Genomic DNA, 27322 nt, shown 5'->3' on the forward strand with positions numbered 1-27322 from the left:
CTCCATACACACAGTCACTGCCCAGCATTACACCTCATACATACAGTCCTGGTCATACCTTATACATCATCCTCATACCCAGCACATATACCCCCATACACACAGTCACTGCCCAGCATTACACCTCATACATACAGTCCTGGTCATACCTTATACATCATCCTCATACCCAGCACATATACCTCCATACACACAGTCACTGCCCAGCATTACACCTCATACATACAGTCCTGGTCACACCTTATACATCATCCTCATACCCAGCACATATACCTCCATACACACAGTCACTGCCCAGCATTACACCTCATACTTACAGTCCTGGTCATACCTTATACATCATCCTCATACCCAGCACATATACCTCCATACACACAGTCACTGCCCAGCATTACACCTCATACATACAGTCCTGGTCATACCTTATACATCATCCTCATACCCAGCACATATACCTCCATACACACAGTCACTGCCCAGCATTACACCTCATACATACAGTCCTGGTCACACCTTATACATCATCCTCATACCCAGCACATATACCCCCATACACACAGAAATTGCCCAGCATTACACCTCATACATACAGTCCTGGTCATACCTTATACATCATCCTCATACCCAGCACATATACCCCCATACACACAGTCACTGCCCAGCATTACACCTCATACATACAGTCCTGGTCATACCTTATACATCATCCTCATACCCAGCACATATACCTCCATACACACAGTCACTGCCCAGCATTACACCTCATACATACAGTCCTGGTCATACCTTATACATCATCCTCATACCCAGCACATATACCTCCATACACACAGTCACTGCCCAGCATTACACCTCATACATACAGTCCTGGTCATACCTTATACATCATCCTCATACCCAGCACATATACCCCCATACACACAGTCACTGCCCAGCATTACACCTCATACATACAGTCCTGGTCATTCCTTATACATCATCCTCATACCCAGCACATATACCCCCATACACACAGTCACTGCCCAGCATTACACCTCATACATACAGTCCTGGTCATACCTTTTACATCATCCTCATACCCAGCACATATACCTCCATACACACAGTCACTGCCCAGCATTACACCTCATACTTACAGTCCTGGTCATACCTTATACATCATCCTCATACCCAGCACATATACCCCCATACACACAGTCACTGCCCAGCATTACACCTCATACATACAGTCCTGGTCATACCTTATACATCATCCTCATACCCAGCACATATACCTCCATACACACAGTCACTGCCCAGCATTACACCTCATACATACAGTCCTGGTCACACCTTATACATCATCCTCATACCCAGCACATATACCCCCATACACACAGAAATTGCCCAGCATTACACCTCATACATACAGTCCTGGTCATACCTTTTACATCATCCTCATACCCAGCACATATACCTCCATACACACAGTCACTGCCCAGCATTACACCTCATACATACAGTCCTGGTCATACCTTTTACATCATCCTCATACCCAGCACATATACCTCCATACACACAGTCACTGCCCAGCATTACACCTCATACATACAGTCCTGGTCATACCTTATACATCATCCTCATACCCAGCACATATACCCCCATACACACAGTCACTGCCCAGCATTACACCTCATACATACAGTCCTGGTCATACCTTATACATCATCCTCATACCCAGCACATATACCTCCATACACACAGTCACTGCCCAGCATTACACCTCATACATACAGTCCTGGTCACACCTTATACATCATCCTCATACCCAGCACATATACCTCCATACACACAGTCACTGCCCAGCATTACACCTCATACATACAGTCCTGGTCACACCTTATACATCATCCTCATACCCAGCACATATACCTCCATACACACAGTCACTGCCCAGCATTACACCTCATACATACAGTCCTGGTCATACCTTATACATCATCCTCATACCCAGCACATATACCTCCATACACACAGTCACTGCCCAGCATTACACCTCATACATACAGTCCTGGTCACACCTTATACATCATCCTCATACCCAGCACATATACCTCCATACACACAGTCACTGCCCAGCATTACACCTCATACATACAGTCCTGGTCATACCTTATACATCATCCTCATACCCAGCACATATACCTCCATACACACAGTCACTGCCCAGCATTACACCTCATACATACAGTCCTGGTCACACCTTATACATCATCCTCATACCCAGCACATATACCTCCATACACACAGTCACTGCCCAGCAATACACCTCATACATACAGTCCTGGTCACACCTTATACATCATCCTCATACCCAGCACATATACCCCCATACACACAGTCACTGCCCAGCATTACACCTCATACATACAGTCCTGGTCACACCTTATACATCATCCTCATACCCAGCACATATACCTCCATACACACAGTCACTGCCCAGCATTACACCTCATACATACAGTCCTGGTCACACCTTATACATCATCCTCATACCCAGCACATATACCCCCATACACACAGTCACTGCCCAGCATTACACCTCATACATACAGTCCTGGTCACACCTTATACATCATCCTCATACCCAGCACATATACCTCCATACACACAGTCACTGCCCAGCATTACACCTCATACATACAGTCCTGGTCATACCTTATACATCATCCTCATACCCAGCACATATACCTCCATACACACAGTCACTGCCCAGCATTACACCTCATACATACAGTCCTGGTCACACCTTATACATCATCCTCATACCCAGCACATATACCTCCATACACACAGTCACTGCCCAGCATTACACCTCATACATACAGTCCTGGTCATACCTTATACATCATCCTCATACCCAGCACATATACCCCCATACACACAGTCACTGCCCAGCATTATACCTCATACATACAGTCACAGTAGAGTAAGCGCAGACGCCATGTTCCTGGAGACCTGTGCATGTGCAGTAGAGTAAGCGCAGACGCCATGTTCCTGGAGACCTGTGCATGTGCAGTAGAGTAAGCGCAGACGCCATGTTCCTGGAGACCTGTGCATGTGCAGTAGAGTAAGCGCAGACGCCATGTTCCTGGAGACCTGTGCATGTGCAGTAGAGTAAGCGCAGACGCCATGTTCCTGGAGACCTGTGCATGTGCAGTAGAGTAAGCGCAGACGCCATGTTCCTGGAGACCTGTGCATGTGCAGTAGAGTAAGCGCAGACGCCATGTTCCTGGAGACCTGTGCATGTGCAGTAGAGTAAGCGCAGACGCCATGTTCCTGGAGACCTGTGCATGTGCAGTAGAGTAAGCGCAGACGCCATGTTCCTGGAGACCTGTGCATGTGCAGTAGAGTAAGCGCAGACGCCATGTTCCTGGAGACCTGTGCATGTGCAGTAGAGTAAGCGCAGACGCCATGTTCCTGGAGACCTGTGCATGTGCAGTAGAGTAAGCGCAGACGCCATGTTCCTGGAGACCTGTGCATGTGCAGTAGAGTAAGCGCAGACGCCATGTTCCTGGAGACCTGTGCATGTGCAGTAGAGTAAGCGCAGACGCCATGTTCCTGGAGACCTGTGCATGTGCAGTAGAGTAAGCGCAGACGCCATGTTCCTGGAGACCTGTGCATGTGCAGTAGAGTAAGCGCAGACGCCATGTTCCTGGAGACCTGTGCATGTGCAGTAGAGTAAGCGCAGACGCCATGTTCCTGGAGACCTGTGCATGTGCAGTAGAGTAAGCGCAGACGCCATATTCCTGGAGACCTGTGCATGTGCAGTAGAGTAAGCGCAGACGCCATGTTCCTGGAGACCTGTGCATGTGCAGTAGAGTAAGCGCAGACGCCATGTTCCTGGAGACCTGTGCATGTGCAGTAGAGAAAGCGCAGACGCCATGTTCCTGGAGACCTGTGCATGTGCAGTAGAGAAAGCGCAGAAACCATGTTCCTGGAGACCTGTGCATGTGCAGTAGAGAAAGCGCAGACGCCATGTTCCTGGAGACTAGTTCATGTGCAGTAGAGTAAGCGCAGACGCCATGTTTCTGGAGACCTGTGCATGTGCAGTAGAGAAAGCGCAGACGCCATGTTTCTGGAGACCTGTGCATGTGCAGTAGAGAAAGCGCAGACGCCATGTTTCTGGAGACCTGTGCATGTGCAGTAGAGAAAGCGCAGACGTAATGTTCCTGGAGACCTGTGCATGTGCAGTAGAGTAAGCGCAGACGCCATGTTTCTGGAGACATGTGCAGTAGAGAAAGCGCAGACGCCATGTTCCTGGAGACCTGTGTATGTGCAGTAGACTTTGGCACAGTGCCTGAACGGACTGCAAGAAAAGAGGGGGCCCACACAGAGGCAACACACGGACCCCATCTTCTTTTAAGCCACCCGTGACTCTCACACATCCTGCTCTTTCTCGCCAGTCTGAGCTGACTCCACAGTGCAGGTACGAAAACACCAGCTTGCTGTAGCCAGATACAACCTCCAGACATCAGAGCCGCTCTGGAAGCCATAAAATAGAAATGCAGGAGCTGAGAACAACAGCCTGCTCGCGGACAGTAGGCCGCTGATGCTGGCGCTGACACTACGACCCGCTACCTACGCACACCAGGTTTGCTTGGCTTTTTCTTAGAAGTTCCTGGACCAAACTGGTGCAAGAAAATGTGTTGAAGAGACTCCCAGGAACTTTCCTTGCTTTCATATCTTTTCCATTTTATTATAAAGGTAAAAAGTTTTTTCTGTTTGAGTTAAGATCCAAACTTTGTTCCACAGTGTTTTCCTCATGGACAAGAACTTTGAACTGTTGGACTGGAAACTGTGGTTGAAGGGGCAGCTCTTTTACTTGTGAGACATGTAAGATGGGAGTCAGATGTAGGAAAGCCATTCATTACTGAATTAGTCAATTTAATATACTAACTCATAAAAAGTGAATAAAGGTGAATCACTCCATCATAGGGGGCGCATAAATATTTAGCAAACATTAAAATGAATATACACATTATTACATTACATAATAATAATAAAGCATACACAAGTGTTCGTCACCACAGGTGGTATAAAATCTACAATGTAAGCAAACACTAATTTATAATCTACAGGTGATAGAAATATTTTTTTTTGCTGGGACAGAGACGAGATTACGGTGTATAAATCATAGAGGGCTTCTAATTGCCCTTTTAAGAAAAAAAATTGCACCATGTTGTAATAATAGAAGATGTATAAATAGTCCGCCCTGCTAGTAAATGTTATTAAAAAGCCCATATATACACTACCGTTCAAAAGTTTGGGGTCACCCAGACAATTTCGTGTTTTGCATGAAAACTGACTTTTTTATTAAATGAGTTGCAAAATGAATAGAACATATAGTCAAGACATTGGCAAGGTTAGAAATAACGATTTTTATTTGAAATAATAATTTTGTCCTTCAAATGCTCCTTTTGCAGCAATGACAGCATTGCAGACCTTTGGCATCTAGCTGGTAAATTGTTGAGGTAATCTGAAGAAATGTTGCCCCACGCTTCCTGAAGCACCTCCCACCCCACGCTTCCTGAAGCACCTCCCACCCCACGCTTCCTGAAGCACCTCCCACCCCACGCTTCCTGAAGCACCTCCCACAAGTTGGATTGGCTTGATGGGCACTACTTGCGTACCATACGGTCAAGCTGCTCCCACAACAGCTCAGTGGGGTTGAGATCTGGTGACTGCGCTGGCCACTCCATTACAGACAGAGTACCAGCTGCCTGCTTCTTCCCTAAATAGCTGGAGGTGTGCTTTGGGTCATTGTCCTGTTGAAGGAGGAAATTGGCTCCAATCAAGCACTGTCCACAGGGTATGGCATGGCGTTGCAAAATGGAGCGATAGCCTTCCTTATTCACAATCCCTTTTACCTTGTACAAATCTCCCACTTTACCAGCACCAAAGCAGCCCCGGACCATCACATTACCTCCACCATGCTTGACAGATGGCGTCAGGCACTCTTCCAGCATCTTCTCACTTGTTCTGCGTCTCACCAATGTTCTTCTGTGTGATCCAAACCCCTCAATCTTCGATTCGTCTGTCCATAACACTTTTTTTCCATTCTTCCTCTGTCCAATGTCTGTGTTCATTTGCCCATATTAATCTTTTCCTTTTATTGGCCAGTCTCAGATATGGCTTTTTCTTTACCAATCTGCCTAGAAGGTCAGCATCCCGGAGTCGCCTCTTCACTGTAGACGTTGACACTGGCGTTTTGCGGGTACCATTTAATGAAGCTGTCAGTTGAGGAACTGTGAGGCGTCTATTTCTCAAACTAGAGACTCTAATGTACTTGTCTTCTTGCACAGTTGTGCACCGGGGCCTCCCACTTCTCTTTCTACTCTGGTTAGAGCCTATTTGTGCTGTTCTCTGAAGGGAGTAGTACACACCGTTGTAGGAAATATTCAGTTTCTTGGCAATTTCTCGCATAGAATAGCCTTCATTTCTAAAAAAAAGAATAGACTGTCGAGTTTCACATGAAAGTTCTCTTTTTCTGGTCATTTGGAGAATATAATCGCACCCACAAATGTGATGCGCCAGATACTCAACTAGCTCAAAGGAAGACCAGTTTATAGCTTCTCTAACGAGCAAACCAGTTTTCAGCTGTGCTAACATAATTACACAGGGGTTTTCAAGGGTTTTCCCAATCATCCATTAGTCTTCTAACGCGCTTAGCAAACACAATGTACCATTAGAACACTGAAGGGATGGTTGCTGGAGATGGGCCTCTATACACCTATGTAGATATTCCTTTAAAAAACAGACGTTTGCCACTAGTATAGTCATTTACCACATTAACAATGTATATAGTGTATTTCTGATTAATTTAATGTTATCTTCATTGAAAAAAATCAGAAATTTTCTTATTTTTGAAAGAAAAGCACTAACTTTTGAACGGTAGTGTATGACTGGATAAGTAGAAAGCGGTCTATACAGAACAATGTACAGCACAATCCACTGCTGTTGATTATCCAGAACAGGATGGAGTAACTGGGGTTATCCGAGCTGGCATGCTCCCGAACTTGTAAGATGTTGCAGTACCATTAGTCTCCACGATGTGCCCCATGTTATCAATAAACCAAATAGTCTCATTGTGAGGAGAAAAGGGAAAAGGACTTCTAGGACTTGCCTGCATATTGTAAAGAGTTAACCCCATGACCCATTTCTGTGTTCTTAAATTGAAGCCCTCAGTCTGCATGTCTCATACAGGAAGTTTGTCAGCAGCAGACAGCAAGGGAGTGTTCCTGTTACAAAGCCCTCCTCCTTCCTCTCTGCTAAGACTGACACCTGAGCCCACCAATGAGAGAGAGAGAGGGAAGTAGGGTGGTGCAGCAAGGGGAATTGTGGGATAGTGTGTGAGTACAGTGTGACTCTGAAGGTTGGGGTGTTGTCCCCTCTCAGTGTCTTAAGCTATATAGCAGCTCTGTGTGCCCTGTTACAGCTGTCATTGCTGGCCAGGTAGGGAGGAGATATATAGCAGCTCTGTGTGCCCTGTTACAGCTGTCATTGCTGGCCAGGTAGGGAGGAGATATATAACAGCTCTGTGTGCCCTGTTACAGCTGTCATTGCTGGCCAGGTAGGGAGGAGATATATAGCAGCTCTGTGTGCCCTGTTACAGCTGTCATTGCTGGCCAGGTAGGGAGGAGATATATAGCAGCTCTGTGTGCCCTGTTACAGCTGTCATTGCTGGCCAGGTAGACAGGAGATATATAGCAGCTCTGTGTGCCCTGTTACAGCTGTCATTGCTGGCAATGTAGGGAGGAGATATATAGCAGCTCTGTGTGCCCTGTTACAGCTGTCATTGCTGGCAATGTAGGGAGGAGATCTAGAGCAGCTGGAAAGGACTTTGCTGAACTCTGAGTGGACTGTAATGATATAACCCTGCTTACTGTTTGATGGATTTCTGTGTCTCCATGATTAAAGTTCATCATTCCTTCATTATAACCCGCTCTACTGTGTGATCCCTGAACCCCAGGATACCCAGGTCACCCGGTATCCTCACACTCATCTTATATCGTTCAAACATACCTAACACCCTTATGTGATATACACAAAAGCAATGAGAGAAACCAATAGCGCTGTACTTCAATTAAACTGTGAATACAATAAACCCGTGGACAGAAGACTGTTTCACTTCAGAACATATAAATCATTTTGTGCTTGTTGTTCCTTTGTATAAGGTGGGTGGCCCTACAGTTAGGACAGCAGCTGTTGTGTTTAGCGCAAGTTATCACACATCTCTATTTTTATTACGCTTATCTGATATCATGGGAGCACAAACCTTAGCATCCAGTGTCCTCTTCAGCTCCAACATATAAGAGAATTGTTCTGGATAAATGAATTCATAGGGGAAATATACCAGCAGCCCATCTATGTTAAGCCTGGAGGAAGAGAAAGTAACAGTATGATATGTCATCATCACCACCCTCTTTATATCACAACCCCATTATAATAGCAGTTATAGTCTGATTTATAGCCGCCTTTACAAGTCTATGTACAACACAGTAGGCTATGTATGTAATGAGCTGCACACAGGAGACACACGGCAGGTTCTATATGTAATGAGCTGCACACAGGAGACACACGGCAGGCTATGTATGTAATGAGCTGCACACAGGAGACACACGGCAGGCTATGTATGTAATGAGCTGCACACAGGAGACACACAGCAGCTTCTGTATGTAATGAGCTGCACACAGGAGACACACAGCAGGCTATGTATGTAATGTGCTGCACACAGGAGACACACGGCAGCTTCTGTATGTAATGAGCTGCACACAGGAGACACACGGCAGGCTATGTATGTAATGAGCTGCACACAGGAGACACACGGCAGGCTATGTATGTAATGAGCTGCACACAGGAGACACACAGCAGGTTCTATATGTAATGACCTGCACACAGGAGACACACGGCAGGCTACGTATGTAATGAGCTGCACACAGGAGACACACAGCAGCTTCTGTATGTAATGAGCTGCACACAGGAGACACACGGCAGGTTCTATATGTAATGAGCTGCACACAGGAGACACACGGCAGGTTCTATATGTAATGAGCTGCACACAGGAGACACACGGCAGGCTATGTTTGTAATGAGCTGCACACAGGAGACACACAGCAGGCTATGTATGTAATGAGCTGCACACAGGAGACACACAGCAGCTTCTGTATGTAATGAGCTGCACACAGGAGACACACGGCAGGCTATGTATGTAATGAGCAGCATACAGGAGACACACAGCAGGCTATGTATGTAATGAGCTGCACACAGGAGACACACGGCAGGTTCTATATGTAATGACCTACACACAGGAGACACACGGCAGGCTATGTATGTAATGAGCTGCACACAGGAGACACACGGCAGCTTCTGTATGTAATGAGCTACACTCAGGAGACACACAGCAGGTTCTATATGTAATGAGATGCACTCAGGAGACACGCAGAAGGCTATGTATGTAATGAGCTGCACACAGGAGACACACAGCAGGCTATGTATGTAATGATCTGCACACAGGAGACACGCAGCAGGCTATGTATGTATTGAGCAGCACACAGGAGACACACAGCAGGCTATGTATGTAATGAGCTGCACACAGGAGACACACAGCAGGCTATGTATGTAATGAGCTGCACACAGGAGACACACGGCAGGCTATGTATGTAATGATCTGCACACAGGAGACACACGGCAGGCTATGTATGTAATGAGCTGCACACAGGAGACACACGGCAGGCTATGTATGTAATGAGCTGCACACAGGAGACACACGGCAGACTAAGTATGTAATGAGCTGCACACAGGAGACACACGGCAGGTTCTGTATGTAATGAGCTGCACACAGGAGACACACGGCAGGCTATGTATGTAATGTGCTGCACACAGGAGACACACGGCTGCTTCTGTATGTAATGAGCTGCACACAGGAGACACACGGCAGGCTATGTATGTAATGAGCTGCACACAGGAGACACACGGCAGGCTATGTAATGAGCTGTACACAGGAGACACACAGCAGGCTATGTATGTAATGTGCTGCACACAGGAGACACACGGCAGCTTCTGTATGTAATGAGCTGCACACAGGAGACACACGGCAGGCTATGTATGTAATGAGCTGCACACAGGAGACACACAGCAGCTTCTGTATGTAATGAGCTGCACACAGGAGACACACAGCAGGCTATGTATGTAATGAGCTGCACACAGGAGACACACAGCAGGTTCTATATGTAATGAGCTGCACACAGGAGACACACAGCAGGCTATGTATGTAATGAGCTGCACACAGGAGACACACAGCAGGTTCTATATGTAATGAGCTGCACACAGGAGACACACAGCAGGCTATGTATGTAATGAGCTGCACACAGGAGACACACGGAAGGCTATGTATGTAATGAGCTGCACACAGGAGACACACGGAAGGCTATGTATGTAATGAGCTGCACACAGGAGACACACGGAAGGCTATGTATGTAATGAGCTGCACACAGGAGACACACAGCAGCTTCTGTATGTAATGAGCTGCACACAGGTGACACACAGCAGGCTATGTATGTAATGAGCTGCACACAGGAGACACACAGCAGGCTATGTATGTAATGACCTGCACACAGGAGACACACGGCAGCTTCTGTATGTAATGAGCTGCACACAGGAGACACACGGCAGGCTATGTATGTAATGACCTGCACACAGGAGACACACAGCAGGTTCTATATGTAATGACCTGCACACAGGAGACACACGGCAGCTTCTGTATGTAATGAGCTGCACACAGGAGACACACAGCAGGCTATGTATGTAATGAGCTGCACACAGGAGACACACAGCAGGCTATGTATGTAATGAGCTGCACACAGGAGACACACGGCAGGCTATGTATGTAATGAGCTGCACACAGGAGACACACGGCAGGCTATGTATGTAATGAGCTGCACACAGGAGACACACGGCAGGCTATGTATGTAATGAGCTGCACACAGGAGACACACAGCAGGTTCTGTATGTAATGAGCTGCACACAGGAGACACGCAGCAGCTTCTGTATGTAATGAGCTGCACACAGGAGACACACGGCAGGCTATGTATGTAATGAGCTGCACACAGGAGACACACGGCAGGCTATGTATGTAATGAGCTGCACACAGGAGACACACGGCAGGCTATGTATGTAATGAGCTGCACACAGGAGACACACGGCAGGCTATGTATGTAATGAGCTGCACACAGGAGACACACGGCAGCTTCTGTATGTAATGAGCTGCACACAGGAGACACACGGCAGGCTATATATGTAATGAGCTGCACACAGGAGACAAGCAGTAGATGTACATAATGAGCTATATATAGAAGCAGGCAGTGGATGTAGAGAACAAGCAGTATATAGGGGAGAGGCCGGTTATGTTTACAATGAGCAATATAAGGGGCGTATCTATAATGGGTGCATTGAATTACTTACCTCTCTGGAGTCCCACATCGGCGCGGGAGTCCGACGCTGTAAAAACTACCGGAAAATGGATGCAGCGGCCATTTTCCCGTCGTTTCAGCATTCTCAGTACAAGGAAAATGGCTGCCGCGGCCACTTTCCCGCCATTTTCCCGGTGACTAGCGCATCCTCTATAGACTCTGGGCAAACTCTAGTGCCCAGAGTCTATAACTCTGTCGCTGGCCATGCACAGCTCAGTGCGCTGCCGGTCGCCGGACAGAGAGGAGGGGGCCCATGTCAGAGACTGCACACGGGCCCCCTCCTCTCTAGAAACGCCCCTGAGCAGTATATTATTGCAGACACAAACAGTGTAAACAGATAACACATGAATGAAGGTCACATACAATACAGAACATTACAGGATATGGACATAGTATATAACCATTGCGGCATCAGCAGTCACAATGCTCAAATAGGCAGCAGGGTGGCAGAACCCAAAGGTTAGGTGCCATTGTAGGCAGTGGGGAGGATATGGTGGTAGCATCAAGGGATGGAAAAGTACATGAGTGAAGAGGGCCCTGCTCGTGAGAGATTAGTCTAAAGTAGGGATGTGCAGGCTCGGATAGGTTCGAGTTTGCACGTGGAGTTCGGATTTTTCCCTCCAAAAAAACGGAACTCAGAACGAGGCAAAACGTCATCTTACATGGACGAACATCATCATTCCTGGACAAAAGACCAGGAATGATGATGTTCGTCCATGTAAGATGACGTTTTGCCTCGTTCTGAGTTCCGTTTTTTTGGAGGGAAAAATCCGAACTCCACGTGCAAACTCGAACCTATCCGAGCCTGCACATCCCTAGTCTAAAGGAGGGGGCAGAGAGGCAGGGGTGACGTACAGTGGAGAGACAGTGAGCAAGGGGCATGGGGCAGCGAGTTCGGGTGAGAGCTGAAAGGCTTTGATGAAGAAGTGGGTCTTGAGAGCCCGTTTGAAATATTGTAGAGAGGTGCAGAGTCTGATAGGAAGAGAGTTCCACAGGTGAGACGCAGCGCGGGCAAAGTCTTGGAGAGTGGGAGGAAGTAATCAGCTAGGAGGAGAGGTGGCATTCATGGGTGGAGCGAAGTGGGCAGGCAGGAGTGTGGAGGGAGAGGAGGTCAGGAATGTAAATAGAAGAGGAATGGGTGAGGACTTTGTAAGTTAGCGTGAGAAGTTTGAAATGAGCTTTGAAAGGGAAGGGGAGCCTTGGGAGGAGAGAGTATGAAAAGTTAGGTGAGAGTAGGTAGATCTGAGTGTCATCAGCATAGAGATGATATTAGAGGCTAAAGAGCTGATGAGTTCACTTTAAGAGGATTTATAGAGAAGAGAAGAGGTCCAAGAACAGAACCTTGGGGGAGTGAAGGAAAGAGGGAGCAGAGAGGACAAGAGGGTATAGAGTCAAGGGGGGAGGTGGATGGAGGGGAGAACCAGATTAAATTTGGTGGATGGGGAGAGGCTGGGTGGGAAAAGATGGGATTGGATGCTAAGGGTCTGGTGGGATGTGATGTCATGACATTTTGTTTCAATTTTAGATGTGAGGTGAGTGGCATAAACAAGGGCCGAGAGTGAAGAGGGGAGACACTGAGTGAATGGGTAGAGGAGGGAGCTGAAAGTGGCAAAGACGACAGGGATTGGAGGACTGGGAGGAGATAAGGGTCTTGAAATAAGAATGTTTAGAAAGGTAAAGAGCAGCACTATAGGTTGAGAGCATAAGTTTGAAATAAAGGAAGTCGGCATTGGAGCGCGATTTCCTCTACTGACGTTCTGTGGTACGTGAACACTTGGAATGCCAAGGAGTAATGCCCACTGGAGCAACAGAGTCCAGGGAGAGAGGATCAGGAAGGTTAAAGATTCAGTGTTAATTGCCTCAAGGTTACGCTTAGTGATTGTAGCCTTGGGAGGCAGAGGTGGAGAGGGGGTGAGGGATAAGTTGAAAGAGAGAAGATGATGGTCGGAGAGAGAGATTTGGGAGTTGGTGAAATCAGAAATATCACATCAGTGATTGAAGACTAGATCAAGTGATTGTTCACTCACAGGGGACGGTGAGGAGGTCCATTGAGAGAAACCAAATGATGATGTGAGGGGAAGGAGTTTAGAGACAGAATAGTAGGGACATCGATTGGGATATTGAAGTTACCCAAGATTAAGAAAGGAGGGTCATAAAGAGAGGATGTGGGGGAGCCAAGAAATTTGGAAGGTGGGCCAGTGGGCCTATAGATGACAGATAAAAATGTGTACAGTGGGAGATCCAGGTTTGATTGATGGCTAGGAGGCTCAGGGAGTTGGAAATGTCATGGGTGGGGACCAGTTTAATACAGACAGTTGTGGCATTCCAGAGGGCACAGGAGAGAGGGACCGAGTTAGAGGGTGAGATATGAATAAGATTATTCGGGTGGCTGTAACATGGAGGGGAGCTTGATTTGGAGGACAGAGGTAAACAGAGTGTAGTAATGGTGCGGGCTCCTGAGCAAGGAAGGGAACCTGCAGATGGTGGGGCAGGAGGTTGTTTACTGTGATGCAAATGAAGATGAGGGGAGGGGACAGGCAGGGACAGGAGGGAGTGGGGCTTAGTGGTGGGGTATAGCAAGGCCATGAAGGGGGGGGGGAGGGAGGTGGTTGAGAATGGAGGAAAATGAAAGGTGGTGTCACGGATCTGGTATTCTGTAGATCTGGCACAGGGGCCCTGAGGGGTGCAGGAAACGGGGAGACTTCAAGATACCACAACTCATAGGAAGTACAGGTACTGGCAGGCTAGAGGCACTAGGAATCCCCAAAGCTGACCACCCACAGCTATAGCAAGCGGCCAGGAAGATGGTCGCGATGGTCAAGACCATTACGACGAGACCCTTGTAGTAGGGTCTCGTTGCCGCAAGCCCTGGAGTGCTTTTGGCTATCAGAGCCGAGAGCACTCCCACTGACATCACTAGTAATGTCAGTGGGGCCGGCCCTAGACAATAGGGGTCCCATGGGAACGCCTCCCTCTGGTCAGCCACGCCCCCGGCCCGCCCACCAAAGGGGGCGTGCTGTCACTCAACATCGACAGCACGCCCCCTTTGTAGCGAGACCCGGAGCGACGGCTTGCCCATCACTATCCGGGTCTCGTGCATGCGCACAACGGAGCCGCCTGCGTCGTGCACATGAGCATTGGGCCAACATCGACCCGCTTGAGAGCGCTCAGCACTCGCGAGCGGGTCTGAATCAGGCCCTATATCTGCTAGTTAGTCATCTTTCTTTCTTTCGGCGGAGGTTTCATAGTTGATGCCGGGAAATCTAGATACAGAGCACATGCGTATGTATCGACTGTACCTTGTATTTTGTATAACCTTTGCGCTAATTGTATTATAGATCAAGGCGTGTAACTATCTGCTTTTATGTGAATAATATATTTTTGTGCTTTGGAACCACAATCAAAGTCTTGAAAGCGATTATTTCTTGTGCGAACGCAACGTTAAATAGCGACTTTAGGGTATAAAGATAAATAGGAATTCATAGTACGCTTTGACATGACGTAATCTCCAAGCGCCACTGAAGCCGGGCGGAATGCGGACCGCGCCGTTTACACTGCAGGGTTTCACAGGGACAGACAGCAGTATATAATGAGCTGTATATAAGGGACAGGCAGCAGCTGTACATAATGAGCTGTATATAGGGTACAGGCAGTAGCTGTACATAATGAGTGGTATATAGGGTACAGGCAGCAGCTGTACATAATGAGCTGTATATAGGGGACAGGCAGCAGCGGTACATAATGAGCTGTATATAAGGGGACAGGCAGCACGTGTACATAATGAGCTGTATATAGGGGGACAGGCAGCAGCGGTACATAATGAGCTGTATATAGGGGACAGGCAGCAGGTGTACATAATGAGCTGTATATAGGGGACAGGCAGCAGGTGTACATAATGAGCTGTATATAGGGGACAGGCAGCAGCGGTACATAATGAGCTGTATATAAGGGGACAGGCAGCACGTGTACATAATGAGCTGTATATAGGGGACAGGCAGCAGCTGTACATAATGAGCTGTATATAGGGGGGACAGGCAGCAGCTGTACATAATGAGCTGTATATAGGGGACAGGCAGCAGCTGTACATAATGAGCTGTATATAAGGGGACAGGCAGCAGCTGTACATAATGAGCTGTATATAGGGGACAGGCAGCAGCTGTACATAATGAGCTGTATATAGGGGACAGGCAGCAGCTGTACATAATGAGCTGTATATAGGGGGGACAGGCAGCAGCTGTACATAATGAGCTGTATATAGGGGACAGGCAGCAGCTGTACATAATGAGCTGTATATAAGTGGACAGGCGGCAGCTGTACATAATGAGCTGTATATAAGGGGACAGGCAGCAGGTGTACATAATGAGCTGTATATAGGGGGACAGGCAGCAGCTGTATATAATGAGCTGTATATAGGGGACAGGCACCAGCTGTATATAATGAGCTGTATATAAGGGGACAGGCAGCAGCTGTACATAATGAGCTGTATATAGGGGACAGGCAGCAGCTGTACATAATGAGCTGTATATAGGGGGACAGGCAGCAGCTGTATATAATGAGCTGTATATAAGGGGACAGGCAGCACCTGTACATAATGAGCTGTATATAGGGGACAGGCAGCAGCTGTATATAATGAGCTGTATATAAGGGGACAGGCAGCAGCTGTATATAATGAGCTGTATATAGGGGACAGGCAGCACCTGTACATAATGAGCTGTATATAGGGGGACAGGCAGCACCTGTACATGATGAGCTGTATATAGGGGACAGGCAGCAGCTGTACATAATGAGCTGTATATAAGGGGACAGGCAGCACCTGTACATAATGAGCTGTATATAGGGGACAGGCAGCAGCTGTATATAATGAGCTGTATATAGGGGGACAGGCAGCAGCTGTATATAATGAGCTGTATATAGGGGGACAGGCAGCGCTGTATATAATGAGCTGTATATAGGGGGACAGGCAGCAGCTGTATATAATGAGCTGTATATAAGGGGACAGGCAGCACCTGTACATAATGAGCTGTATATAGGGGACAGGCAGCAGCTGTATATAATGAGCTGTATATAAGGGGACAGGCAGCACCTGTACATAATGAGCTGTATATAGGGGGACAGGCAGCACCTGTATATAATGAGCTGTATATAGGGGGACAGGCAGCAGCTGTACATAATGAGCTGTATATAGGGGGACAGGCAGCAGCTGTATATGATGAGCTGTATATAAGGGGACAGGCAGCACCTGTACATAATGAGCTGTATATAGGGGACAGGCAGCAGCTGTATATAATGAGCTGTATATAAGGGGACAGGCAGCAGCTGTATATAATGAGCTGTATATAGGGGACAGGCAGCACCTGTACATAATGAGCTGTATATAGGGGGACAGGCAGCACCTGTACATAATGAGCTGTATATAGGGGACAGGCAGCAGCTGTATATAATGAGCTGTATATAAGGGGACAGGCAGCACCTGTACATAATGAGCTGTATATAGGGGGACAGGCAGCAGCTGTATATAATGAGCTGTATATAGGGGGACAGGCAGCAGCTGTACATAATGAGCTGTATATAAGGGGACAGGCAGCAGCTGTATATAATGAGCTGTATATAGGGGGACAGGCAGCAGCTGTATATAATGAGCTGTATATAAGGGGACAGGCAGCAGCTGTATATAATGAGCTGTATATAAGGGGACAGGCAGCAGCTGTATATAATGAGCTGTATATAGGGGGACAGGCAGCACCTGTATATAATGAGCTGTATATAGGGGGACAGGCAGCACCTGTATATAATGAGCTGTATATAAGGGGACAGGCAGCAGCTGTACATAATGAGCTGTATATAAGGGGACAGGCAGCACCTGTATATAATGAGCTGTATATAGGGGGGACAGGGAGCACCTGTATATAATGAGCTGTATATAGGGGGACAGGCAGCAGCTGTATATAATGAGCTGTATATAGGGGGGACAGACAGCACCTGTATATAATGAGCTGTATATAAGGGGACAGGCAGCAGCTGTACATAATGAGCTGTATATAAGGGGACAGGCAGCACCTGTATATAATGAGCTGTATATAGGGGGGACAGGGAGCACCTGTATATAATGAGCTGTATATAGGGGGACAGGCAGCAGCTGTATATAATGAGCTGTATATAGGGGGACAGACATAGATAAATATACAATAACAAACAGATAAATAAAACTTGCTTCTCACTTCATTGCTGCCTTCGGCTCCTCCTCTCTCCGTCTGACCACGCCCTCACAACGGAAATAAAATGTGTGTATTGGCTGCCAGTGTCATATGACGCGAACAGCCTCAGCCTCTGTGTTCAGATAAACCAATCGGTGGAGAGGAAAGAGTCACGTGATTAAAGATGAGCCGGAAGTGTAGCGTAATGTCTCCGCTGCATGCGTCACACAATGGAATCCTGCCAGTTATGGTCTCCGGGAAGAAGGAAGCCAGCCTCTATGTGTAGCCCTAGAAATGAAGCGTGGTTTGGCGCCTGGCCGCAGAGCGTGACGGGAGTTGTAGTTGCGGCAGGGTGGTTATACTGCCCCCTAGGCCCCAGTAATGGGCAGTGACTGACTCCTGCTGCAGCCACTGACTGATGGGTTTTCTATAATTAATGTTTCTAAACAAAAACAAGAAAGGGGGATTGTGTCCTGCAGGGGAAGGGGATATATTCGTGGCACCCCCTCTCCAAAATGAAGGGGAAAAAAGGTGATATCCCCCCTCAGAACACGATAGTGATAGTGCAGTCACCAGACTCTTACATATGTGTCACATATCACTCACCTATAGATAAGAAACCCATTAGCTTTGAAAATGTATTAAACCATTAACATACAGCTATGTACAGTGGGCCTGATTCAGACCCGGTCGCAAGCGCTGAGCGCTCGCCAAGGGGTCGATGTTTGCCCACTGGGCATGCGCACAATGGAGCCGGCTAGAGACAGGTGCTCCATCGCTCCGGGGCTCGCCAAAGGGGGCGAGCTGTCGATGGTGATTGACAGCTCATCCTGTTTGGTAGGCGTGGCGGGGGTGGCTTCACAAACGGAGGCGTTCCCAGGCGAAGGCCTGCCGTTTGTGGTCGGCCCCACTGACATCACCAGTGATTAGAGCCAGAAGCTCTCTGGGGTTTGCGGCCACGAGACCCTACCACAAGGGTTTTGTCGCAAGCGCGATGGTCGCGATGGTCTTGACCAACGCGACCATCAATCTGGCCGCTCGCTATAGCTGTGGGTGGTCACCCACAGCTATGCCTCCAAAAGAAAACTCGTTGATTCAGAGCGAGCGCTCTTTCAGAGTGTCCGTCTCTGAATCAGGCCCTTAGTACATAACACGTCACATAACACGCCGCATAACACATCACCTAACGCCACATAACACGTCATCTAACACGCCACCTAACAAGTCACATAACATGTCATCTAACACGCCACATAACACGTCATCTAACACACCACATAACACATCATCTAAAATGCCGCATAACACATCACCTAACGCCACGTAACACGTCATCTAACACGCCACCTAACACGTCACATAACATGTCATCTAACACGCCACATAACACGTCATCTAACACACCACATAACACATCATCTAAAATGCCACATAACACGCCATCTAACAAGTCATCTAACATGTCACATAACACGTCATCTAAAATGCCACATAACACATCATCTAACATGCCACATAACAAGTCATCTAACACGCCACATAACACGTCATCTAACACGCCACATAACACGTCATCTAACACGCCACATAACACATCATCTAACAAGTCATCTAACATGTCACATAACACGTCATCTAACATGTCACATAACACGTCATCTAACACTGACAGTTCCCACCTGACAGTTCCCACGTGGGAACTGTCAGTAGCCGAAGCCAATCAGCGGCCGCTCTAAAGTCAGCGCAGCCGCTGATTGGCTGACGGGACGTGCAAGCCCCGTGAAGTCCCGTCAGCTGGCATTCGGGAGGGATCTGTATGTGTGGCAACACACATACAGGTCCTGGGTACGTGGATCGTGAACTCGTTTTTTTGTTTTGCCAAGTTCATGGATTACTGCGGAGACCAGCGCCAGGATATAGGTGAGTATGTTTTTTTTTTTTTGAAGGGCCATTCATTATGGATTTTCTACTGGACAAGGGGACAGAAACATCTGGTATAGGTTAGTATGTGTGAATGGGTAGGTGTGTGTAATAAAGTTATACTAATCACGGTGTGTGTGTTTTGTCTTTATTTAACTATTTTGCAGTTAAGTTACAGGTGCCGCATGTCTGCTGTCACTTGTTGTTCCACAAGTGCAAAATGGCAGGTATGCTGGCACTTGTAGTTCCACTGTAAAATACAATAGTTTTACATTATTTGGCCCCCCATTACCCCCATACCCACCGCTCCAGGGGTATGGGGAAGAGCCCCAGGCTTCAGTATAAGCCTGTGGTGCTCGGGAGGGGGGCTTCTTTGGGGGGTCCCCGACTCCCCTGAGATCACCAGCTTGCACTGACCGACTTGGGGTGCTAATGCTTTGGACCCGGAGGACCAGTGATTGGGTCTCCGGGCTGTGGCATTTCACCCCAGTCGGTTGGGTCTGGTGCTGGTCTTAAATATAGGGGGATCCCACGTCTTTTTTTCCCCCCTATATTTAAAACCAGGACTGGTCCCTGTAGCCTGGTGTTGGTTTCTAAATTACGGTGGAACCTTACACATTTTGTTCCCTGTATTTTTAGAAACCAGAACTGGCTGACAAGCCTGGGGCTGGTTTGGCTTTTGGGGGGGGCCCTATGTCATTTAAAAAAAAAAAACTTTTAGCCCGTTTTTTTACAGGTAAAACAACGGGAATTTTCGGGAAATATTACAGGGACCCCCGTAAAGATGTGTAGACATAGGGGATCACTATGGGTACCCCCATTTTTGCATAATTTAAATTTGATGGGACCACTTTAAAAAAAAAAAAAAAAAAGCTAACTGCTCTTCTGCATCACTTCTTCAAAGTCGGGGGAAAAAAATCTGCCGCGGCTATTTAAAAACCCGACTTTCTTTTGCAGGCAAAAACAGGGGGTACCCATAGTGATCCCCCTGGTCTGGACATCTTTTGGAGCGTTCTACAATTATTTCACAAGATTCGCCTGTTCCCGATTTCGCCTACTTTCAAATTGAATACGGGGATATAGCTGGCATGCACGGGAAAAGTTTTCGTCTCCAAACTGGCGGTGAAGGAGAAAACGGGATTTTGCCGGCAGAGGCAAAAAACGCTGCTTCAAATTGAATACGGGCCTATGTCTAAAGATGGGATGTAAATGTATTTTTTACTAGCTGAAGTACCCGGCATTGCCCGGGTTAAAATCTTCAAGTTATTAAGTTATCAATGACCACGATTCAATTCAACACTGTCCAGAATAGCATTAGGAGGGAGCTCCCGGAGCTACATGCTGTTAAGTCGGAGAATGCCAGTTCTAGCAACGTAACCTGGGTGTTTAGTCGCAAGAACAGGGGCGGGATGCACTAAACGGAAAATGAGGTAAAACCCCTGTTTCGTATTCCGTATATATATATATGCGCAGGAATGGACATATAGACCCATTAATCTCAAGAAACAGGGTGTTGATAGTACTATGTTATCAATAAAATTGCAAATCAACATGTGCAAAGTGTACTGAGCCATGGACATACACACTCTGCGTAGTGAATAAGCACATATATAAGGTATAAGGCAATGTCCCTTTTTTGGGTGCACTATCTTATGTCCCTATTTAAAAAATGGGGGGGGGGGCGCCAATGCTCTCTCTGGCACAGGGCACCAAAAAGTCTAGTTACAGCTTTGTCCTTCGGCATCGTCTGACATGTACAACCAGATATGTGGTCTATTTAATAACATGCCCGTGCGGATTAAGTTATGTCTGTAAAAACAACAGAACCCTACGCCAATGAATGGCTTTACATCGTCCTGCGATTAGGACCTCGATTAAGAGGTATGAGTGAACAACCCGTGGCAAGACATTATGCCCAGGCCGATCATGATTTATCTACATTGAGCTAGATGTTGATAGACCATGTTCCTGAAATGGCTAGAGGTGGCAATAGAGCTTTAAAATTGCTCCAGTGTGAGTCCCGGTACCATAAGCCCTAGGGGCTTGAATGAGAATCTTGGATGTTACTGCTTTATTTAAACATCGTCGTCTTAATGTATCTGTCCAGAGAATAGACTTTTTTTTTTTTTGGTTACAGTTGTTTGCAATTTAGGTTTCTCAGGAAGCTTTGGATGCCCTGGTGCCTACAGATAACTGTTGGGGGCATCACGACAGGACCATTGTGATTTTTATAACCATTATAATTGCTTTGTTATTTAAATTGTGGCATTTCAACAATTTGTGCTATACATTGCGTAATTTATACTGATATGATATCCGACAGGGCGGTGTTGGCATTGTTTCTTTCTTAGGTACTAGTATATTATGATCTTTTTGGGTATTTGTAGTCTATGTATAGTCCTTACAAGTGGGGTCATTTTTGTTTTACAACATTTTTACTTTTTATATATGTTTGTTAAATGTGTTGTCTATGTTTACATTGAAGATATGGCAATAGGTTGCGGTACTGACCTCATTCTTGGTCCAGGGCCATAGGGAGGGTGGTGTGGCCGGTACCTCTGCATAGAGAGGAGCCTCCAAGGTCACCGGCTGCAAACTGTCCGGCTCCGGAGGTCTGTAGAGAAACCTCCTGCAATGCTGCTTGGCATTCGCAGAGCAACGCCAAAGAAGATCCCCGTCCTCCATCCAACCCCCTGGTGGAAAAAGGTAAGCGCTCAGGGGGAGGAGTGTGAGGGGTGGCAGTGCAGCACAGGGCACACTGTCATCCTGATATGGTGATGTCTTGGGCACCATGCTTCCAGTTCCGATTGCCACTGCTGCACGTGGTGTTGATGGAAGATATAAGGTTAGTGTATGTTACATTGAGTTTTATACCCTGAAGACTTTGCATTAAAGTGGCATTGAAACGTTGGCATTATAACCTGCCTCTGTGTATGTTTTTGCATACCGGAGTGCCACGACAACTTTATATATTTTGTATTGGGGATCACCTACGGAGGGCACCAGGGACTTTCACAAATTCCTTCATGTGAGTACCGCCTGACTGAGTATTATATATATATATATATATATATATATATATATGACAGTATACACACACACACACATACAGTCAGGTGCATAAATATTGGGATATTGACAGAATTTTCATATTTTGACCTCTATTCACCACCACAATGGCTTTGAAATGAAACAAACAAGATGTGCTTTACCTGCAGACTTTCAGATTTAATTTGAGGGTAATTACATCCAAATCAGGTGATCGGTGTAGGAATTACAACAGTTTCTATATGTGCCTCCCACATTTTAAGGGGCCAAAAGTAATGGGACTATCAACTCAGAAGCTATTTCATGGACAGGTGTGGGCTAATCCCTCGTTATTTCATTATCAATTAAGCAGGTAAAAGGTCTGGAGTTGATTCTAGGTGTGACATTTGCATTTGGAATCAGTTGCTGTCGACTCTCAATATGAGATCCAAAGAGCTGTCACTATCAGTGAAGCAAGCCATCATTAGGCTGAAAAATCAAAACAAACCCATCAGAGAGATAGCAAAAACATTAGGTGTGGCCAAATCAACTGTTTGGAACATTCTTAAAAAGAAAGAACGCACCGGAGAGCTCAGCAACACCAAAAGACCCGGAAGACCACAGAAAACAACTGTGGTGGATGACAGAAGAATTATTTCCCTGGTGAAGAAAAACCCCTTCACAACAGTTGGCCAAATCAAGAACACTCTCCAGGAGGTAGATGTATATGTGTCAAAGTCAACAATCAAGAGAAGACTTCACAAGAGTGAATATAGAGGGTTCACCCACAAGATGTAAACCATTGGTGAGCCGCAAAAACAGGTACACCAGATTAGAGTTTTCCAAACAACATCTAAAACAGCCATTACAGTTCTGGAACAACATCCTATGGACAGATGAGACAAAGATCAACTTGTACCAGAGTGATGGGAAGAGAAGAGTATGGAGAAGGAAAGGAACTGCTCATGATCCAAAACATACCACCTCATCAGTGAAGCATGGTGGTGGTAGTGTCATGGCGTGAGCATGTATGGCTGCCAATGCAACTGGTTCCCTTGTATTTACTGATGATGTGACTGCTGACAAAAGCAGCAGAATGAATTCTGAAGTGTTTCGGGCAATATTATATGCTCATATTCAGTCAAATGCTTCAGAACTCATTGGACGGCGCTTCTCAGTGCAGATGGACAATGACCCGAAGCATACTGCAAAAGCAACCAAAGAGTTTTTTAAGGCTAAAAAGTGGAATGTTATGCAGTGGCCAAGTCAATCCCCTGACCTGAATCCGATTGAGCATGCATTTCACTTGATGAAGACAAAACTGAAGGGAAAATTCCCCAAGAACAAGCAGGAACTGAAGACATTTGCAGTAAAGGCATGGAGGAGCATCACCAGGGATGAAACCCAGCGTCTGGTGATGTCTATGCGTTCCAGACTCCAGGCTGTAATTGGCTGCAAAGGATTTGCAACAAAGTATTAAAAAGTGAAAGTTAGATTTAGGATTGTTTAGTTTGTCCCATTACTTTTGGCCCCTTAAAAAGTGGGAGGCACATATAGAAACCGTTGTAATTCCTACACCGTTCACCTGATTTGGATGTAATTACCCTCAAATTAAATCTGAAAGTCTGCAGGTAAAGCACATCTTGTTTGTTTCATTTCAAAGCCATTGTGGTGGTGAATAGAGGCCAAAATCTGAAAATTCTGTCAATGTCCCAATATTTATGCACCTGACTGTATGTATTTCTATATATAGATACAGGTTGAGTCTCCCATATCCAAAATGCTTGGGACCAAGGGTATTTTGGATATCGGAATATTCCGTATTTTGGAATAATTGCATACCATTTTGAAATGTCTTAGGAATAGGGCCCAAATCTAAACACAGAATGCATTTATGGTTCATATACATCTTATATACACATCCTGAAGGTTATTTTATACAATATTTTCAATAATTTTGTGGCTCAAACAAAGTTTGTGTAGATACATGAAATTCATTTATATGTCATATACACCTTATACACACAGCCTATAGGTAATTTTATACTTTATTTTTAATAAGTTTGTGCCTTAAACAAAGTTTGTGTACATTGAACCATCAAAAATCAAAGGTTTTACTATTTCAATCATGCTAAAAATATTCCGTATTTCGGAATATTCCGTATTTCGGAATATTTGGATATGGGAGACTCAACCTGTACACACATTTTATTGGTTTCTTAATAGGTGCTGGGAACTTGTAAAAAACCCCGGTGGAGTGCTACTTTACACCAGTGGTGTTCTAATTCCACATAGTGGATCTTTGTTACAGGAAAATGTGTATGAGAGCACGTATATACCAGTTTTACACTATTTGTTTTGGTTTAGCTTTCTTTCTATGTTTCTACACTGTGAGAATATATTATGAAGACCCCCTGAAATTATCAGTAGAGATGTATTGGAATCTCAAGGACTAAAGATTGTAAGCTTGCGAGCAGGGCCTTCCTACCTATATATCTGTCTGTTATTACCCAGTTTTGTTCTATCAATGTTGACAATTGTAAAGCGCAACGGAATATGTTGCGCTATATAAGAAACTGTTAATAAATAAATAAAAATAAATAAAGTGGAACTTACTTTACAACCAATGCTTTTTTTAAATTGGACATTCGCACTAAAGGCACTATTATCTCACATATATCTATGTATACACACACACACACATATATATATATATGTGTTATAGAATTTTATTCCCAGCTCTAATTTCCCAAAAGTTCCCTCTCCCAACCCCCTCCTCTCTCTGCTCACCCAGCTGTCACACACACTGTATATACTAGGGGTGTGCACCGGCCACTTTTCGTGTTTTGGTTTTGGATCTGGATCTTTCTTCGTGTTTTGGATCTGGATTGGTTTTGCCAAAACCACCCTTCCGTGTTTTGGGTTCTGGGTTTTGTGTTTTGGATCTGTATTTTTTTGAAAAAAAGCATAAAAACAGCTAAAATCACAGAATTTGTAGGTTTTTCTGCTCCTATGCTATTATTAACCTCAATAACCTTAATTCCCACTCATTTCCAGTCTATTCTGAACACCTCACACCTCAAAATAGTGTTTTTATGTCCAAAAGGTTGCACCGAGGTAGCTGGATGACTATGCTAAGCGACACGAGTGGGTGGCACAAACACGTGGCCCATCTAGGAGTGACACTGCAGTGGCAGACAGGATGGCAGTTAGAAAAACTAGGCCCCAAACTGTACATAATGCAAAGAAAAAAAAGAGGTGCAAGATGGAATTGTCCTTGGGCCCTCCCACCCACCCTTATGTTGTATAACCAAACCAATCATTTCAGCGCCAGGGTCTGCCACACAACTGTGGCTGAAATGATTGGTTCGTTTGGGCCCCCACAAAACAAGCTGGCAATTAATCTGTCCCTGCACAAACTGGCTCTACGGAGGCAAGATGTCATCCTCATCCTCCTCATCCACCGATTCCTCACCCTCTTCAGTGGGTACATCCTCATCCTCACAGAGTATTAATTCATCCCCGCTGGAACCACAGGTCCCTCTGTACGTTCTGGAGGCTGGTCTCCCTGGAAGAGTTGATAATTCATTTTATGAACATCATCTTCTCCACATTTTGTGGAAGCAACCTCCTACACCTTTCGCTGACAAGGTTCCCGGCTGCACTAAACACTCTTTCGGAGTACACACTGGAGGGGGGGCAACTCAGGTAAAATAGAGGCAGTTTGTACAGGGACCTCCAAATTGCTTCTTTTTCCTGCCAGTACAGGTACGGACTGTCTGACATGCCTACTTGGATGCTGTCACTGATGTAATCCTTTAACAGACAGACGCACGCTTGTCGCTGCTGCTTTGAGGATGCAAGTGCGGCTACAGCCCACACAATTCACAAAGACAGAAAAAAAAAAAGAATATTTTCATTGTTTGTGGAGCGCACTTTGAGGGTGTCACCACCCTTTAACAGACAGACGCACGCTTGTCGCTGCTGCTTTAAGGATGCAGTTTCGGCTACAGCCCACACATTTCACAAAGACCGAAAAAAAAAGAACAATATTTTAATTGTTTGTGTAGCACACTTTGAGGGTGTCACCACCCTTTAACAGACAGACGCACGCTTGTTGCTGCTGCTTTGAGGATGCAGGTGGAATCTAGACGGGATTTGGAACCGGGGACACACTACCTCCATCAATTGTCTAAATCCCACTGCACTAATGGCGGATACCGGACGCACGTCTAACACCAACATAGCAGTCAAGGCCTCAGTTATACGTTTTGCTTCAGGATGACTGCTGTCGTACTTCATCCTCATCGCTAGGGACTGTTGGAGGGTCAATTGTTTAGTAAAAGTAGTGATGTTCCTACTTCCTCTCTGGGATGATGAACAACTCCCAGCAGCAGCAATAGCACTAGGAGGAAGTGGTTCTTGATCTTTCCCTATTTTATTTTTATCGGAGAAAGTTTGGTCCTCCATTTATGTTATATTGATATATACGTGCGGCTAAAGCGCACACAAACACAGAAAATATTTTTTTATTTTTGCTGGAGAGTAGTGCACTTTGTGGGTTACACCACCCTTTAGGAAATGAGCCAGCCGGCTCTTTACTTATGGGACACAGGCGCACGCTTGGCGCTGCTCCTTTGTTGATGCACGTGCAGCCACAGTGCACACAAG

General features: G+C 46.1%; 1 protein-coding gene across 2 annotated transcripts in view; it reads right to left on the minus strand.

The window, feature by feature from the left end:
- The window catches only part of ERCC2 (ERCC excision repair 2, TFIIH core complex helicase subunit), a 426580-nt gene extending 408751 nt beyond the window's left edge, over window positions 1-17829 (minus strand). For both annotated transcript variants that reach the window (XM_088443994.1, XM_088443993.1), the window contains exons 1-2: window positions 17729-17829; window positions 8318-8417 (exon numbers count right to left, since the gene is read on the minus strand). In XM_088443994.1, the coding sequence (XP_088300120.1) occupies window positions 8318-8417; window positions 17729-17733 (105 nt within the window). In that variant the 5' untranslated portion in view covers window positions 17734-17829. The remainder of the gene's footprint in view (window positions 1-8317; window positions 8418-17728) is intronic.
- Between the last annotated feature and the right edge of the window lie 9493 nt (window positions 17830-27322).

Source organism: Taudactylus pleione, unplaced genomic scaffold (assembly GCF_031769625.1).
Source record: "Taudactylus pleione unplaced genomic scaffold, aTauple2 ptg000343l, whole genome shotgun sequence".
NCBI classification, from domain to species: domain Eukaryota; kingdom Metazoa; phylum Chordata; class Amphibia; order Anura; family Myobatrachidae; genus Taudactylus; species Taudactylus pleione.